The 19,454-nt window shown below is 37.2% G+C and overlaps 2 protein-coding genes across 2 annotated transcripts; both read left to right on the top strand.

The window, feature by feature from the left end:
* Window positions 1-1,296: 1,296 nt before the first annotated feature.
* Window positions 1,297-6,799, top strand: saal1 (serum amyloid A-like 1). Its single transcript, XM_024281779.2, has 13 exons — window positions 1,297-1,451; window positions 1,947-2,125; window positions 2,550-2,651; window positions 3,272-3,355; window positions 3,461-3,540; window positions 3,632-3,691; window positions 3,769-3,884; window positions 4,036-4,201; window positions 4,369-4,451; window positions 4,528-4,713; window positions 4,858-4,997; window positions 5,295-5,387; window positions 6,452-6,799. Exons 1-13 carry the CDS (start codon window positions 1,448-1,450, stop codon window positions 6,527-6,529), a joined length of 1,371 nt encoding a protein of 456 aa, XP_024137547.1. The 5' UTR covers window positions 1,297-1,447; the 3' UTR covers window positions 6,530-6,799.
* Window positions 6,800-12,946: 6,147 nt separating this feature from the next.
* tph1a (tryptophan hydroxylase 1 (tryptophan 5-monooxygenase) a) lies at window positions 12,947-19,071 on the top strand. Its single transcript, XM_024281778.2, has 11 exons — window positions 12,947-14,004; window positions 15,551-15,685; window positions 15,785-15,968; window positions 16,053-16,153; window positions 16,241-16,308; window positions 16,382-16,578; window positions 16,657-16,792; window positions 16,867-16,993; window positions 17,067-17,162; window positions 17,952-18,085; window positions 18,161-19,071. Exons 1-11 carry the CDS (start codon window positions 13,915-13,917, stop codon window positions 18,333-18,335), a joined length of 1,443 nt encoding a protein of 480 aa, XP_024137546.1. The 5' UTR covers window positions 12,947-13,914; the 3' UTR covers window positions 18,336-19,071.
* The last annotated feature ends 383 nt before the right edge of the window (window positions 19,072-19,454 follow it).

The following is a 19,454-nucleotide window of genomic DNA, read 5'->3' as shown; positions in this document are numbered from 1 at the left end:
TACTGCATCCTTGATTCATATAATCCTCTTCCTGCAGAGTCACATTGACGCACATGTGAATATTTCATTCTCCTCAAATTTTTACAATATGTGTTTTTCTTTTGTTTCTTTGTATGTTCTTAGTGTGGATCTTTATATTAAAATTAACTTCATATTTAGCATTTTCCTCACATTTAGCTAAGTTTCAGAGCCAACCTGTCCAGTGAGTGTGCTGGTTTCATGGTTAGATTTAACCCTACGTATTAAAACTTTAACAATTAAGAGCTATGCACCAAGAATTTCAATGTAAATCAGTCACTGGAGCTAGTTTTCTTGTTTAAGTCAGATAAAAAGTATTATTTGTTGCTCTGTCTGTGGTCATTTCCCTTGAATCACACATAAAGTAATTTGGTATGTCCTGTACAGTCATTTAGCTTGAACTCCTCCAAGGGTAAACAGGGCTTTGAACCACTCCCAATAAAGGACAGCTGTATGATGGAAACGATCTATCATTATTACGGCAGTGTTGAACAAAGGAGGACGATACTCTCCCCAGTTGATCTGAAGTCAGTGTCGCTCCAACATGTAGCTTTACAAAAAATTGGTATCATTGTTGACAGTGTGTGTGACAGATTTGCGACCTGTCCAGGGTGTACCCTGCCTTCACCCAGCTGCAGCCGGTTTAGGCTCTAGCAGCCCCATGACGTCAAAATGGAGGGATGGATGTTGACAGGATGTTGACAGTGTTATATGAAATTTAAGTTTGAGTTTTGTTCTGCTATAAAGCTTGTATTAGAAGTTTGCACAGTTTTGTTAAAATACAACATTTTTTACTTGCTAGCATAACAGATAATAGTGTGCACTTTTTTTTATCTTGTAGTGCCATATATCAATAAAAGACTCATTTAGAATCATTTTTTTCTTTTTCTTATAGTTTCTGAACTGTGTTAGACTGGTTACAATATCTTTAAAAAGTACAAGCAAGCTTACCTAAATTTATGAAGAATACATTTTGGTCTGAATGTTCTTTAAAATAAAAATCGTTAGAATCTAAATTAGAAAACCACCCAGAAGGGCGATGACACCCAGGTAGCAACATTATTTCAAGTGAGTTATACTAAATAATTTTAAAATCATTTAATGCTTGCATTGAAACGTGGTTAAAACATACATTTTGTTAAATTTTTTTATGATCAACATTTTTGCATTGTGGACATTTAACTAGTCTGATTATGGGAATTTAGGGGGAAAAAAACAAACAAAATCCTGTATTCGTCATCTCAATCACTCATTTGCAATTCCTGTTCTCTCCTGTAGGAGGCGGTGTTTGTTTTACAGGCACATAGAACAAACGACCCGCATGCGCAGTTGGGTTTGTGTTGGGAATGGAGGCTGAGTAGCTTTACTTCAGTCAGAATTCACTATTAAATCTGTTTTTAACCTGTCTGCTGTGTTACGACGGGCAATTATGGGTGAGTTAATAAGTAACGAGTTCAAATACGAACATTTTAAATTATAATAAGGAATCACTATCGTTTTTTGATTATATTTTCTTGAACTTTTGATCGTTGTAGATGCAAACGTATAGGACTGCTAGCTTAAATTTGAAAACGCTACAAAGATAAACTGTATTTTCAGTCTGCGCTTCATTATGTGTCTTTTGCCTTTTTGAAAAATCATTTCTATCCGAAGATATACGGAAAAACACACCGTAAACGTTTATAATTGAAAGTTTAGGAACAGAAATAATTGCTTTTAATAACTTTAAGGTAGCATGTATATTAGAATTGTTTTGCTTTTTTTCCCTTCAAGTATCTCTAGCTACTAGATGTTCAAATTACTTTGTGGTGCGTTTTGGAGAATTATTTTTATGTTGCAATATTTTCCAGCACTGAAAAAGCCAAACTACAAACGGTGTTTTTATTTGTTATTTTTTTATTATTATCTTTTTTAATTCATGTCACTAGAAAATAATACTGACGATGCTGAGCAGAAGGAGGAGAACTCCTCATCTCCAGTCATGGACCGTAACCCTTCACCACCTCCAGAAGCAGCTGATGGACTAGAGACTGAAGATGTGGACGCCATCGGAGACACAGTTTACAGCAAACACTGGCTTTTCAGCACCTTGACTCGCCTTATTCATGTAAACCAGCTATCACTGTTCAACTAATCCCATTCAGAATACTTTATAATATGCTCATCAAAATGAACTAGCTCCTTAATTAAATACAAACATTGACATGCATTGAAAAATATACAAGCTTTATAGCGAGACTGCAGTTATGCCAAACACAAACAACAGTGAATGTAAGCAATTTATTACACTGCCTGTTTTGCATTTTGTGCAGCTAGTTGTCTCGTGTAAGTTCCTGTCCTCATATTAGGTGTGTAGCATATAGTTAATGACACAATGAAACTTTTAAATATTAAGAATATTGAAAGAAGTTCAATACACTGCTTATAAGTGAGCGGGAGGAAGCAAATTGATATAATCCCACATGTACTTTGCTGTACTATTATTTTATCTCCTTTACCAGTTCTGTCTGCACTTTGACCTTGTCTTGTAGATGGTCACGGACCTTTCTGAAGAGAACCCTGAAGCTCAAATGAAGCTCTCTGATGACGATGAGGAAGACCTGTGCAAAGTCTGGGATATGGCCATGGATAAGGTATAGCTACCAACTGGGTCCACATCACAAAGTTTACTTGGTTTTATCATTTATAATGTAAACGTCTATTAAGAACATGTTGAACATCAGTGTCATTAAACCAAAACAGTCAAATCCATCATAATTACAAGTGTTAAAGAATTATTCTGAAAGCAAATAAAAAGCTAAATTACAAGATTATAGTAGTAATTAAAGCAAACTATATATCAGGAGTATGGTTTTTAACAATCAGAAGGGGGCAGGGGGTGGTTGGTGGGTGTCAGTCTGAAATTGATTGATAATCAGAGGACTTTGGGGACCTTGAAGACCCACCTATCAGTCAATTATCATGCTGCTGCCTTCCTGCCACCCTTCTGTCACTGGATTGCCACCGTACGACCTCCAAATGTATTCTGGTGGCCACTGACCAATGTCAGAAAATGTTCTGGTTTCCATCTAATTTCAACTTTTTCCTAAAACCTCCGCGGCTTCCATTCGGCGTGTAAAAGTGCGACCACTGCTTCTGTGCGACCACCTGCAAATTTAGCTGAAAAACTTGTATTTATTTCATGTTGTGCATTTCTAATTGAAATTTCTCACATTTATGTATTTATGTTCCACTTTTGTATGTCTGTGTGTAGGATGTGGCCCGTTTTCTGCAAGAATTTAAAGCTGCTGATATTCTCCTTGGAGTCATATCTAAATCTCGCTGCCCACGTCTCACAGTGAGTAAAGCCTTATTTCACGTCTTACGCTCCAGCTCAGAGTGTGTCTGCTTCTTTGGTTTATTACAACCTTTAATCATTTTCATTGTTTATTTTTTTAATTAGGAAATTTGTGTTGGAATACTTGGGAACATGGCCTGTTTCCCTGACACTTGTGTTACTCTCAGCCAAAAAGAAGACTTGTGGTGGGTTAAAAATCCTCATGAATGTTTTTAATCTAGTGCTTTGTGTTAAAGTGTGTAACTGTAAATAAAGTTACTCCCTTTGTGGCCACAGTGCTGTGCTGTTGCTTCTTCTTGGAGATGCAGATCCGCCTACCCTCCTGGAAACCAGCAGGTGCTTTTTATTTTTAAGCTTGTAAAACCGCAGATCGGTGAAAGACAAACTCTCATTGTCTTTTATGATGTTTGCAGATTGCTGCTAACCTGTTTGTCGCATAAAGATGTCTGCTCTCTGTGGCTTCAGCGAATACGACAGCAGACGTCAGTGTGTCCCAACCTCTGTTTCATCATGTGCAGCTCTACCAACAGTACGTCACCTAGTTCATTCCAATAAAAAGCTAAATAAATATCAATAGAACAACTGTTTGATCATCAGTTTTGACTGCAGTCTTTTCTATTTACGTTAAATTGGTTAAAACAATCTTCAAAGAAGTGAATATTTCATGTTTTTTTTTTCAGCTGATCTGCTTGAGAAAGTGGGGGACTTGGTTGATAAACTGTTTGACCTTGATGAAGAGCTGATGAAGAGCTGGATCACAGCTAAGCCACATAACAAGAAGGGGGATGAAAGTGACACCCCGCTGGACCTGACCTCATGTCTTCTTGAAGCTGTCAAGCAGCTTCGGTAAGAATTAAAAGAACGATTATCAGACTGCCGACCCAGTGACCCCAAAAAGGGATATAGCGGGTCAAGAAAATGGATGAAAATTGGATTATTTACTGATCTATTGCTCTGCAATATTGATGTAGTAACATTTAATACCCTAAAGTGTGTTTCTCAATTTTCTAAAGGTCAGAGAAGCTAAATGGCATCGAAATTTACCTTCACATCTTTCAACTCATCACCACAGTAGAAGAAGGCCTTGAGAATTTTGGTGAGACATGAGAGTATTGAGATAAGTCTTGATAAATAAGATATATATATTTTTTAATTATTATTATTATTTTTAGCTGCTCCCAACGGCCCAGGAAAAGCACTGTGGGACTTTGTCTGTGACATCGTCTGTGAAGACCTCTGTCAGCAAAATGATCTTGAAGTTGCCTTACATGAGCAGAAGAGCACTCTGGTTCAAGCTTTCGCCGTGCTGCAGGCGCTCTACAGATGTCAGGATCAGTGGAGAAGCAGGGCTGACCCGAGTGAGTTTTTCACATTTCCTCCACATTGAAACCGATTTGTAGATTACACTGCAGCTGATGGCAGACGTTTGTTTACTTTGCTGCCACACTACCTATGAACACCGTGTTTGATTTGACATTTTTTTTGTTTGTTTTTAACTCCAGGTACAGATCTTATCTGGATCATCTTGCGGTTGTGCCAGCACCACAGCGAGAACACAGAGGGCGCAAGCGATGAGCAGCTGCAGGCTCTTTTCGAGATCGCCTCTGAGTTCCTAGCTGACCTTTGCATTCACATTCCCAAGGTAATATTTAGGAGGAATTCTTTCACCTTTCCCAGTCCTGTCAGGTCATTTGTCCTGCAGATAAACAAACTTTTAAAGCACAAATGCTTTTTGTTGAGAAAAGTAAATCATAAAAGGTCACATTGAATGTTTTCTTATGTTTATTTCTCAATTTGCACATACTTCTTTATAGAAAATTACCAAAATGACTAGTTATTTTTGTTTATATTATGAGATAAGCACAGTTAAGTTTAAATCAAACAAGATTCCTTCATGCCGGCCATATAATAATCTGGTTGTGTATGTTATTCCTTGAAGGAGGCGGTTCTGGACCTGGTTAATAAAGGATACTTGACTGCAGAGATTTGTGTTGCTGCTGCCACCAGTTTACTTCCTACCTATAAAACCTCAGTAAGTGCTTCCTTCACATGAGTTCATACATTATATGTATGTCAATGGTTCATAGTTGCTCAATTCTGTTCTGAGCTTCGTGGGAGTTCATTCATTGCTCTTACAAACAAGAAAAGTGAGACTTGGATCTATTTATTTATATTCCTTAATACTTTATTATTTTTTCTAGTTCCAAAAACATCAACAATAGAGCTGGGAATTATTGGCAAACTCCCTAATCAATTTGATTCTGATTAAGTTAACCATTCAAAGTAATTTCTTATTAAATATTGATTTATCTGTCTTCTTTTTAATTTAAAACCAATTTTGATTGATTATGTAAACCTGTTTTAACATAACAAGTCTTTTGAGTTAAACAAAAGGGGATATTTTATTTGCAGATTCACTAACAAAAATTCACTAACAGTTTTTGCCTAAAAAATACGATAAATGGTTTTCAAATGTTTCAATTTATCAATCTGATTCATTTAGAGCATTTTTTAAGTGAAGATGAATTACATCTTGATTGGTGGATTTTTTTAAACCATTCCTAATCAAGCAGCGGTTACAAAAGACCTCGTTTTCTGGTCAAAGTATCAATGAACTGTTCTCGAAGCACAATCATTGCTTAGATCTACTTAGGCTTTTTTAAGGTTCAAATATTATGGTTTTAGATTTTCTTCTCTAATAACATTTTGGTATCCATGAAGACGACCATCTGAATTCCTTTTTGCAATAAAGCCAACTTTTTCAACAGACCTATCTAAAATATTTCAGGTAAATTTTATTTATTTATTAATAAAGCAGGTAGAAAATGCATTATTATGTGAATTGTTTTTAATTGTTAAAAAGTTAAAATTCTTTGTTTTTCAATTAAACTAATGGATGCTCTTTTGAAAATTATGCTGTCATTAGTTTTGAGCAAATGGAAAAATATAATTTTCATAATAATTTGGAATATACCCATAAATGTCACTAGAAAAATCCTTTATTCTCTTAGGAAAAGTCGTGCTTGTGATCTTTTTTTGTAGACGGCACCAGTGGAAAATGAACCTTCTGTTTCCATCCTTCCTCTTCCTCTGCAGTTTCAGCACCTCCAGGCCGCATTGTCGGAAGCTGATCCCGAGTTAGCAGACGTGATGAGGACTCAGTTTCCTGATTGAGGTTTTCTACGGCTCAGTGTTCAGCACTCAGTCAAACTCACATCGCTGCTTTTCATAGGTCTTCTCTAAATATCATCCTTCGTGTCTGAATATTTGCATTTCCATTGGAAAGATCCAGTATCGAAGGAAGGCTTTATCAGCTTTTTTTTAATTATTATTATTAATGTCAACCTACCTTTGTTGTTGGTTATCAGATCACGTTTGTGTTGATATTTTACATTTTATAATGCTATTTTTGTACCAGTTGTTCAACAGTGTTTCATAAAAAAAGTTATTAATTAAAAATGTGTTTTGAAGTTTTTATTGGATCTTTATATTGGGCCCAGAGATGAAAAGCAAACAGCAGGATCAACAAACAGGGTTTATTTCTTAGTAATTTTGATTAATCCTGGTTTTAATTATCCTATTGAGTCATCTTGTTAGAAAGACTGATAACCCCTTGGATATTTACCCATTTTTGCATTTTTTTTTGTGTGTGTCTTTTGGCATCATGCTGCCGCCCAGAGGGAAGAAAAATGATAAGACCAGTTAGTTTATTTTTTTGACAACAGTAAATGCTTTTCGTGTATGTTTTTACAAATATCAATTTCCACAAAAGACGAGTTCTGAGTCACCTCTCTAAGCGTATGAGTAAGGATGCTAATGCAGATGACATCAAGTGTTTTTCTGAGGGTGACAGTCACTTGGTAAGGACTGAACAAAAATGAGATGAAAGGCTTTAGCACGAGAACAATAAACTCATTTGGTTTCCAAATGTGCCATTTTACGTAGAAAAGGAGGACAGCCCCGAGCAGCTTACGAAGGCTCTGTGAATAAAGCATCTTTTTAATTAAAGCTTGGATTGATATGTAGAACACTCTTTCTAATGGAAATCCCAGGAGTACGTGTGATGGAGACGGGAAAAAGTGAGATCTCACCCCCTCCAACGGGAGTTGTTCCTTTAAATAGACGTGTGATGCACATGGGTTACCTACAGGACGCCTGTGTTCTTCATGGTTGCAATGTAATCAAGCTTGGCCTTTCAAGACAGCTTGTGCGTGAGGACTTGCACTCTGCCTCGTCTGCAGGCTGCGCTGCGAGGCGAGTCATGTCACACAGATCAGCGTGGAAGCCAGATGCCTCCGTCAGTCTGCCGATCTGCACAAAAACTTGATATGATCAGACATATCAAACAGCTGGTGTGCGCATGTTGGATTACGCCGCACATCAGTGGCAGAGAGGTCTTCCAGGTGTTGTGACGCTGATGCAGAATGTCAGCGACTTGGTTTGCTCATAAATGCTGCTCACAAGTCATGTTCTTTTTGATGTTTTGCGCTGAAGGTTCTCTTATTTTTAGTTTTGGTGAAAATTTCAGCCAAAGTCAACATTTTTCATAACCTTGAAAGTAAAATTTTATTAAATCTCTTTTTTTTCTTTAAGTCTTTCTTTAATATCCAGTTTAGGCTGGTGAAAAAATAAAAATTAAAAGAAGGTCTGGGATTTCTTGCATTGAAAGTACCATAATCTAAAGCCGTGGCTGTGGCTGCAGCTGTCCGCAGGACTGATCATGAATGCACGGGGAGGACGTGAGCCGTCTCACGATCTTTGATTTCCAGGTGTGATCCGTTCAGCACCACCTGGTTAGGGCATAAAGACACATGATGCTGCTGAGGCCAATCAACCCATTCATTTCCTGAGCTCCATGACTCTAAGTCCTGTCAACAGACGGACAATGAAACGTTCCACGTACCCTTCAATCATACGGGACAGCCTGTTTCTGTGTAGTTCCATTTAGATTTTAGTTAAATAGATTCCATTACTGACAGGAATTTTGTGTAATGTATATATGTCTTTTATAAATGTATGTTTTTCTTATTTCTCATTAGAAAATTTTTCAGTTGCAGGAAATAAAGAAAAATATTATTGTCACTTTTAGTGGCAGCCTTGTTAAAAGCAGCAGTTTTTATTTGCATTTTTTAAAGAAAAAAATGTACTGTGATAGATTTAGTAAACTAACAAATTATTGACAGATGTTTAGACAATTTTCCAGATCCCTTTTTTGAATAACTCCTGTGTACTGCATGTATCTTGGAATAAGGCAGGTGTTTATGGAAGCGGCTTTGTGCTCGTGTGCTCTGACTCCTGTCACCGTGCAGCATATGCTGCTGTTTGCTTTGTGATGAAAGAACTACAGCTAATTAAAGCGGCTCGGACCTGCCGCAGGAAGTGTGCGTAAGCAGACCATTCACAGTTCCCACGCATTGCTTGTTCAAACGCGTCCCTCCATCAGCTGAAAGACTGGAATCCCATTGATGAGGAGCGATCAGAAGACCTTGGATTTCTGGAAATTTAAACACTGGCGTTATTACCAAAGGAGGAAAGGGAGACTAGACAGAAGAGGAACAAGTTATTGTTTGTGTGCTCAGCAGGTGGAGCTGCAGTTATGTAATTTCCACGTCCTTCGTGACTAAGTTGGCTTTTACGCAGAACAGCATCACTGATGTGCTCCTCAGAGTGTCAAGAATTTTGGTTACATCATAAACTGACTCCAAATTGAAATAAAAAGCATCTAAAGCTTAAATGAGATTAAATTCTGCTGTTGAACAGGGTCTGATAAAATAAATAAATATGAGCAAATACACAAGAAAATGTTAGATCGTTCATGTTGCCAAACTTATGAATGATCCCAAACAAATTGTATTTTCTTTTCCTTTGTGTGAGCAGATGGTTCTGACATCTAGTTATAGTTTCAGTCAGTTGAGGGTTCAAATCCCAGACGAGACGTTCACTGTGATTTTGGACAAGATTTTTCCTGTATCTGTAAGGCTAAATGCCTAACCTCACATTAGCCTGAATCAGGGTGTCAAACTCAATCGCACAGGGGGCCAAAATCCAAAACACACCTTGGTCGCAGGCCGAACAGGCTAAACATTTATTGAACACACTAAAACTGCATTTTTAAAACTTGAAAACTGTAACTTTTTAACATAACTATGAACTAGATATATAGCATAACCTGCGATAATGCTAGTGTGAATGCTGTAAGCTGAGTTTGGCCACTGAAGATGCTAGTGCTAATAGCTGAAAATGCTGAAATTACTGAAGCTACAAGCTGAAAGCCAGTTAAAATAAGCTAAATGCCAAATTAGCCTAAAAAACTAAACGAAAAAAAGCTCAGGTTATCCAAAACATCTAGAATGTAGCTGAAAAAAATAGCTAAACTTCAAAATAGCCTAAAAAACTGAAAAAAGCCTAAATTAGCCAAAACAGCTAGCGTGCAAATATTAGCCTAACTCCAAAACAGCCTAAAAATCTTATAAAAAAATAGCCAAAACAGCTAGCATGTAGCTGAAATATGAGCTAAACTCCAAAACAGCATAAAAACGTTTAAAAAAACAAAATTAGCCAAAACAGCTAGCATGTAACTGAAATATGAGCTAAACTCCAAAATAGCCTAAAACATTTTAGTAAATGTCAAAACAGTCCAAAAACCTAGCAGAATGTTCATTATTAAAACTTTAAAATAAATGTATAACGTTCAATATTTTACTCTCCATAAAAATATATTTTGTCAAAATTATACAAGTTAGAAGCAAGCCCAAGATCTGTATATAAGAATATTATTTTTACAGTCAATGATCAGGCCATTAATAACAATAAAATAAAATGATCTGGAGGGCCGGATATGATTACCTGGAGGGCCGGATCCAGTCCCCGGGCCTTGACTTTAACACGTGGAATAAATGGCAAACAATACACAAAACCACAAATTCTTTGAATGTACATTTCCTAACTGAGTTATTTTTTTATTGAAGTCTTTGTGTTCTGAACCAAACAAAGGCACAGTAACACCAAGTGATCAGTTTTCAGTTCAAACTGCTTTTTGATTTTATTTGGGTGTTGTTTTTTTCACATTGAGCACATCTAAATATTTTACTTATTTCTGATATCAAACACAAGACAGGACATATTCACTTTACATAAAATATCCAATCTTTTTTTTATTGAATTTTTCTGTTGTTTTCCTTACAAAAATTGAATGAACAATTGTATTTTCACATTTACAGGCACTGACACATCTCCAGGTTCTTATGGGCAGTTTGTTGTGTGTGAGATTAGCTGTGAGAGATCTCTTGCAGCTTGATGCTCAGACGCTGTGAGTAAATCCCTCTGATTGGAGTGAACAGAACTGGGACAGACTGGCCACTGTGGGGCTCGAACACTTTCAGACATGTCTGTCTCCAACCACACACATTATAGTGGTTTGTGATTAGTTGCTTTTTTTAATGTTGTTTTATTTATTCATTAATTTAGAATCTATTCTATTTTTTCCAAACACAAAAGGAAAATGAGTACAAGAGTTATAGATAGACAAAAAAAACGTGGGTAGAAGAAAAATCTTGTATGTTCCCACCTCTACTCCATTTCAGTAACTCTTTCCACCACATAACTACCAATAGCAACTTTAACTTCTAAATCTGCAGAAATATGGTGATTTTGTGATGAATTTTGTGTTAACATTGAGTGAAAGTTTATTTATTTTAGTCATACTTTTGTTTTAGTTTCTCTAGCGCTTTATTAACTATTTCTACTACTTGCCTGAGATTCTCCCCTGTGCATACTATACTTGTGTCGCCAGCATATAAAAAGTATTTGAGTATATTCGACACAAGGTGCATGTCATTTAGATATTGGATGAACAGTTAAGGGCCCAATATTGACCGTTGAGGTGCTCCACAGCTTAAATTTATCAGGGATGATTTACAATTTCTTCCCTGTTTTTAATGTAACCATTTAACCAATTTAATGCCAGCCCTCTTGTTTTATATATTTCTAATTAATTTTATTAAAATTGTATGATCAATAGTGTTAAAAGCCTTTTTCAGATCAATGAACACTATGAACTCCTTAACGCAAGATTAAAAAAGACAAACAGGTAATTCAGTGTTTCAGAAAGCAGAGTACAATTAAGTATCATAAATACTGCTTGCACACTTAGAGTAAGTATATTTAGAGTTTAAATTATTTTTTTACAAATCATATTTCCAGTTTATTGTTGTAAATCTGGTGGGTCTAAGCCATAGTTGGGGTATTAGATTGTGTTTTCTTAAATAAACCGGTAACCTGTTTGCAAAAAGACACGATAAGAGGAAATTCTGTTTAAAATATACACATCAACGGGTAATATGTTACATTATAACTTCTGTGTCTCAGATCTAGGAACTCACAGCTAAACACATGTTGTTGTAAATCGTTCACAGCCCTTGTCTTAGTAATCCAAGAACTGGTGGAGCAAACCAGTACGAGATTATTGTTAAATGTTTTGACAAATATAATAAAATAAGATTAGACTATAAGATTACTTAAGATTATGATTAAATTATATTTGCTAAGGTAATGATTTCATTTAGAATTACGGTCAAGAATTGAAGAGATCACACATACGGCCTGAATGTTTGTAGTATATTGTTGAAGTACAACGCAGAAATGCATGAAACTTTACATCATGAGAGAATGATGGATAATGTATTTCTGTAGGCCTCGACTTTGCTTCATTTTTCATCGTTAGCATGAAGAAATAAACCACAATAACTGCAATATTTTGAAAAAGGGAACTTATTTCTTTTAATGCAAGACATATTGTTCCAAAAATACTTGTATTTCCTCTTTAATTATTAGATGTTTATTATATATTTTGTTCATAACTAAATATAGAAGTGTTGAAACCTGCTGTTTAGTATGTCTTTTCTTGGGTAAAATTTGATCAAGATCTACAAAAAAACCATGTGATTGGTGAACAGACAGTTTCCTAATTAACTTTTGCTGTAATTTGGATGAACTTAAGCCTCCCTCATGGGAGTGTAGTATATGTTTATTAAAGATTTGGCTGTTTATTTGCTGAGCCCACTGCTCTTCCCGTCACTGAAATGTGCTAGATGCGCACTGATGTACCACATCGACCACCAAAACAGAACAGATGCTCACGTTTAGTACACAGCTGTTCCTTTCATCTCATTACAGTCCATCCATGTCTGGACGATTTATGCTTTGGTCAATTACATCATCTGAGGTTCAGCTCTGGGGAAGGGAAGTTCCCCTCACTGCCTCTTGGGTTGTGTAAAACATCCATTCAAGTCACGGGTGATGCAGACCAGAACCACCTGAGACAAGCAGAGTGTGAATCATCAGTAGATATATCCCCGCACGATAGCTTTGACCCCAGGAGGAGCCGACAGGACAGACAGCTCTCCTGCCGGCGTAAAGGTGACCAAAGCTTAGAGAACATTGGTGTTATCTGTTTTAAGTAATGAGGGCTGTGGGGGCTCACTGATCCCTCATCTTCTTTTTGTCAGCAAGAGCCACTGAGAGCCTTTTTCTCCTGATTGTTTTTGACTTCATTTAAATCCCAAAAGGGGTTTAGAAACACGACGATTAGAAATGTTTACTGCACAAGGGGGTCAAGGGTGTTTGAGGAGCAGAGATGTGGATTTTAGAAGGGGGTCACTTGACTAAGGCTGCACGTGCATGCCTTTAACACCAAGCTTTAAGCAGGAGTATCTTAAAGCAGTATTTAAAACTGAAAATATGCTTTCAAATGCTTAAAGATATATGATTTATATGTATATTTCTCAGCAGACACTTTCATAAATGATCCTGCATAATATGACGTTGTGGTTGTGACGTTCCTTGTGCCTTAATTTAACATTTTTGAAAATAAGGATTGAGATCTTTTTTATTTTTTTCCATCAAATTTTGTAGAGTTATGATACATCTAACTCCACTATAGGAAATGTTCAGAAGAAACATAACTAATTCATAAAAATACAGAAGAGGATTAGGACCACGGAGAAAGAAAAAAAAAAGGAAAATTGTCAAATTTAAGTCAAAATTTTAAGAAAAAACTCGGAATTTCTCAATGAGCTTTTTTTTCTCCATAGAGCTAATCCTCTTTTGCATAAAAACACCAACATACACCACAAATAATATAAAAAATATTCAAATAATTCATGAACCAGCGGCTGTGAACCTTCAGTTTTGCAGACTGCTTGCATCTCAGGCTGAAATAGTGACCTATCTTTTTCTTTTTTTAATCCACAACTAAGTTGTTGCTTATCATCTTAGTCAAATCTTAATGATTTATTCCAGTGAAGCAAGTTTAAGTATTAACTTGGTGAAAAAAAGATAATTTTTTCACCCTAGTGACGTGCGCAAGGCTGCTCGATTTCTATTTGCTGCTGAGGGGCAGATTATTGCCCCCTCCGTGTCTGCGTGGAATTAAAAAGCCACGCCAGGTGCTGCTCGGGGTAGACAACCCCTTTTAGGACGGAAGCCACAATTAATCAGTAGAAGTAAATTAGATAAAATAGAAAAAAAAAGAAAAAAAAGTCAAGCTGGAGAACTTGAGCATGTACTCAAACAAACTTGAACTGCCGCGCAGAGGAAGATCTTTTGACTCCATGAACATCGGCTTTGAGGAGAAACAGCTGAATAATGAGGTAAGAACTGTGACTATCAGAATTAAAAGAAATAAATTCAGCTACACATTTAATTTAGTTTCAAGAATGGGATTGAAAATTAAATTTGCCGCTTTTTACGCGTATAATTTAAGCGCGTCAGGAGTTTTTACGCACAACTTTTTGACCTCCTTGATCATCTTCAACTGTCGTCAGCGCAGATTATTTAATCCCTACTGCTATAATGTACTTTACGTCTGGGTTAAAGGATATTTTCCACTTTAAGTCTCATGTTTGTTGTTTTTTTTATCAACTGAAAGCAGGAAATTTCTTCAATAGGTGGATTAATGACAGGTTGTGTGATTTTTATTAAAAAGAATAATTAAAAAAATGTAAAAAATTAATATAAATTTCAATTGTAAATAATAATAAATGAAAAATCAAATTATTTGGGGAAAAAATGTCAAACATAGATAAGAATGATGAGCTATTTTGTAACATTTAAGTCATTTTTTCGAACTTTACTTCCATGTGTTGTCGATAAAAACCTGTTTGCTTCTGCGATTAAAAGCTGCCAAACGTCTGATGGGATTTCAGCGCGCGGGCTGCTAATAATAGGCTTCCCCGCTCTCCAAATGAGATTGCTGTAAGGCGATTCCTTCAGACAGAGACAAGTTCATCTTCGTTAAACCGAGACGCAAAGAGTTGACCCCGGCTCGTCCTGATCCAGACTCCATGCACGGATGCTTTTGCGGACTTTACCGACCAGGGTTCACCGGAAGCTGGTCCGGCGCGCGTTTTACACCATGTTCGAGGGACGGAACCTGGTAGGGAGGGATACGATCAACTTTTTAAGAAAGATTCTGTAACTTTTTCACAACTTCATCTTGAGTTTTCTTAATGTTTAGAATGTAGTAAACACTAATTTGCAACAAAAGCCTCAGGGAAGTACCTGAATCTTTCTTTCTGGATGGTCAGCTGCCACGTTGCGCTCGTGCAGTCAGACGCAGGATTAGGTGAATTTTCCCCTCGCGTGAGCAGCCGCGCGTCAACGTGAGGCCGCTGTCCGAGGTGCTGAAATGGACAAACACCTGAGCCTGCTGTGCCCTGTATTTAGATTTCCAACACCTATTATATTATTTACGAATATATATTAAATATCTTTTTTTTACTTTTGGAAATGATTATTTTAAAATTAATCAAGACAAAAATGAAACCAAACAAGGTAAACACTAAAATATTTACATATACAGATACATTTCCAATTTTGGATGACCTATTTGTTTAATTCCTACATATCTTTTTACTTTAAACCCCCACATCTCCACACTTAACCCAGTGGTGCATATAAGACAAGATGTTCAAAGGAGTTTTGGATCCATAGACGCTCTTAAGTGATTAGAAGTTCCGCATTCACGTCATCACGTGCGCTAAGCTTTGGTTCAGTCGCAGTAAATGCTCTACGGGAACATGACACAGCTATAACCAAATTAGGATGGCTTATGAGCCGCTGATTGCTGAATGTCTGATAATTATTACTTCCTCAGGGGCTGCTCCACTTCTAACAATCTTATACTTTCATCCTCAGATAAACAAGTCAACCTTTAATAAAATTGAGGAAAGCACAGAGAAGCAAAACACATCAGAGAAAGGGCGAGCGACTATTATCTTCTCCCTTAAGAATGAGGTGGGGGGGCTTGTGAAGGCACTGAAACTCTTCCAAGTAAGTTGTTTGACTGATGCTTTTTTTCCATTGATGGATAAATATCTTGAGTTTGTCTAAATATTTGAGGGGATTAAATATTTTTGTGGTTTGGTGCAGGAAAACCATGTCAACCTCGTGCACATTGAGTCCAGGAAATCCAAGAGACGCAACTCTGAGTTTGAGATTTTCGTGGACTGCGACAGCAACCACGAGCAACTGAGTGAGATCATCCATCTGCTTCGGAAGCATGTGAACATAGTCGACATGGACCCTCCAGATAACTCCTGCCTGCGCGAGGAAGGTGAGATTACAGTCAATGATACTCTCTTAAGTGATAATCATACTGAAGTGTAAGCATAAACGAGCTGATGGGTTCTCTTCTCAGATTTGTATGATGTACCTTGGTTTCCGAAGAAAATTTCCGACTTGGACAAATGTGCAAACCGTGTCCTGATGTACGGCTCTGATCTGGATGCCGACCACCCGGTACGATACCAGACTGATAACTAGCTTTAAAATCTAAAATTTACGAAGATTCCACCTTATTTTAAGTGATGTGTTTGTCTTTATTAGGGTTTTAAAGATAACGTCTACAGGAAAAGGCGAAAGTACTTTGCTGATCTCGCTATGGCCTACAAACAGTAAGTCTGACCGTTTTAAAAGCAGTTAGGACTTTTGTCTTACTTTATTTAAACATTTTTGGTCTTGTTTCAGTGGGGACCCGATTCCTCGGATTGAGTTCACTGAAGAAGAGGTGAAGACTTGGGGTGTTGTGTACAGGGAGCTCAACAAACTCTACCCCACTCACGCCTGCAGGGAGTACTTGAAGAACCTGCCGCTGCTCTCCAAATACTGCGAATGTCGAGAGGACAACATCCCACAGCTGGAAGACGTCTCACGCTTCCTCAGAGGTAGGTTCTCACCATATACTGTCATTTATCATTATTTGTTTTGTTTTTAACAAATGTAATGTAAAAATGTCCCTTCAGAGCGAACCGGATTCACCATTAGACCTGTGGCCGGGTACCTGTCCCCGCGAGACTTCCTCGCCGGTTTGGCCTTCCGGGTTTTCCACTGCACTCAGTATGTCCGGCACAGCTCCGACCCCTTATACACCCCTGAGCCGTGAGTACAGCGCACTGCCGTCCTGAAATGTGCTGTTGACGTAAACACAAACTTATCAGTCATCTTGTACGCAGGGACACGTGTCACGAGCTGTTGGGTCACGTGCCGCTGCTGGCAGAGCCCAGCTTCGCTCAGTTTTCTCAGGAGATCGGTCTTGCTTCGCTCGGAGCTTCTGATGACTCGGTTCAGAAACTGGCCACAGTGAGTTTTTATTTTAAACTCAGTTATAGTCTGTGTTTGAAACTTCCTCATGTTGCATTGTTCTATGTTGCAGTGCTATTTCTTCACAGTGGAGTTTGGCTTATGCAAACAAGAAGGACACCTGCGAGCGTATGGAGCTGGACTGCTGTCATCGATTAGTGAGCTCAAGGTAAAGATATCAAAAAAACAGAAAAAAATATCTTCTTTTACTTTAATTGACACAAACATATTCCTCTGAATCAACTGTCTGCAACATTTAATGCTTAAAGAGCCATTTGGTCCAGTTTCTTACAGACTAAAACTCACTAAGAGGCATTTGTTTACAAAATTATTCTTTAATTTTGTGTTTTTGACCACTATGACATTCATTTTTAAAATGTAGTTTTAAACATAGTTAAATTATTAAAGTGTTCAAATTTTCCTTACAACAAATTCTTTCCTTTCAAAGTAAAACACAATCTGTATCAAATCTGATCCTCCTGTTGCAGCAGATTCACTTAAACTAAAAAGGAAAAAAAATCAAAGACGACATTTTCTATCATTCACTTTTTTCTTCATAACTAACATTGGTGTGAATTCCAATAATTTATACAAAATGTATACATGTAATTGTAGTTAAATTCTTTGTAGAGCAACTAGGCCCTTTTTTGCAGCAAATTGATTCTAATAATAGTCGATTAAAGCTTTTGCCATTCGTTTCCTCAGTTATCTGACACGATAAATATCTAAACATAAATGTCAAAACTTAATGAATCAAAACAAATGCACCAAAATTTAAAAAATAACACGATTTATTAAAATTAATAACATATTCCACAATAGAGGGACAAAAGAAAGTCAAATGTGCTGCTTTGGATGCTATATTATGCAGACTATCTTTTATTAAATAAAAAAATGTGTTACTTAATTTAAATCGTAATCCTACAAAATAATACATAATAGTGCTTTGTCTTCCCAGCATGCTCTCTCTGGTAATGCAAGGATAATGCCTTTTGATCCAAAAGTGACATCCAAACAAGAATGCATCATCACAACGTTTCAGGACGTCTACTTTGTGTCTGACAGCTTCGAGGAGGCTAAAGTCAAGATGAGGTGTGCTTGTTTACTTCATCGTCACACACCTATATTTTTTTATTCACAACTAAATTTCACTCTTTTCCTCCCTAGAGAGTTCGCCAAAACCATCAAGCGCCCCTTCACAGTTCGATACAACCCCTACACCCAGAGCGTGGACGTGCTCAAAGACACTCTGAGCATCAACAGCGTGGTGGAGGAGCTCCGACACGAGCTCGACATCGTGGGTGATGCTCTGAGTCGACTCAACAAGCATCTGGGCGTCTGACCGCCCACACTTCAGCTGCAGTTAGCCTCCCACAGCCCATCCGTGCACGCCGCGTCCCCCCCAGCACCGCTGTAGAGATGCTTGTGTATCGTTTCCTGTCAGTTCAAAGAATCAAAATCTTCTGCTGTCTTCAGTGTAAGATATACATGAATTCAGTGTGTGTAGACTTCAGTATCAGTACACCTCTCAAACCCAAAGAGCTGCTTGATCCGAGACACGATTTTGCTTCCACTGTACTTGGATTGTGCTTTGATTTCTGACTGCAGCCGTCGTGCTTTCATGGTTCTTCAGTGCACTCTTAAAAACCCCAGCTGTTACAAACTCTTCCCAAAGCTGTCACTGCTGCTGTTGTGCATGACATTGTGATACTTTTTTGTTACTGATTAAAAATGTCTTCTCTTGTACGTTTCTTCATATATCTATATATATCATGTACCTTGCTATTTTTTGTCTTGGTGTTGGTACTTTTGTTCTCTTCTTTGTGCTGTCTAAGGAAATCGTGAAAGTGAAACCTTTAACCGCTGTTAGAAAAATTCTTTCATGACTGATTGTGACAGAGCCGGCCCATTAAGCAATTAACTTAGTTCATAATGGCTCCTTATGAAACTATGAATATGATTGCACTCTGTATTCCAAATAATTATTTTTCTACTGTAAAGAAATGTAGAAAATAGTTCTATATTATGTATGAAAACATCTATGAATAATAAAATGGCCCACTTGAACTTCACAAGTCTGTTTCTTGTACTTTAAGCTTTTTATTTCTGTAAGAGAAGTTACCTTTTGTATGACATCAGTTAAAATAACATTTTTTGATCAATACGCAAATTTTAACTTAGTTTACGGGTTGGACGGTTGCTTCCTCCGTGAAGCCGTTCATGTCTGATAATGCACACAGAGAAGAGCATTATCCCGCTCATTAACCCGCTCATACCGTGATCATTTATAGAAAAATTTATATTAAATCCATGATTAAAACTTTAACCCTACTGCATTTTTAATTTTAGATCGTTTTTTTCAACAAAACGCAGACTATTTAAAATGTGGTTGTCATGGTAACAGCTTCACCGACTGTTCTCTCTTTTTCCTCTCTGAAGAAAGTGATTGTCAAGAGAAGTT

Source organism: Oryzias melastigma, linkage group LG6, assembly GCF_002922805.2.
Source record: "Oryzias melastigma strain HK-1 linkage group LG6, ASM292280v2, whole genome shotgun sequence".
NCBI classification, from domain to species: Eukaryota; Metazoa; Chordata; class Actinopteri; order Beloniformes; family Adrianichthyidae; genus Oryzias; species Oryzias melastigma.
Note: the sequence above shows the minus strand (reverse complement) of the source record. Positions and strands in the feature narration are given on the sequence as shown.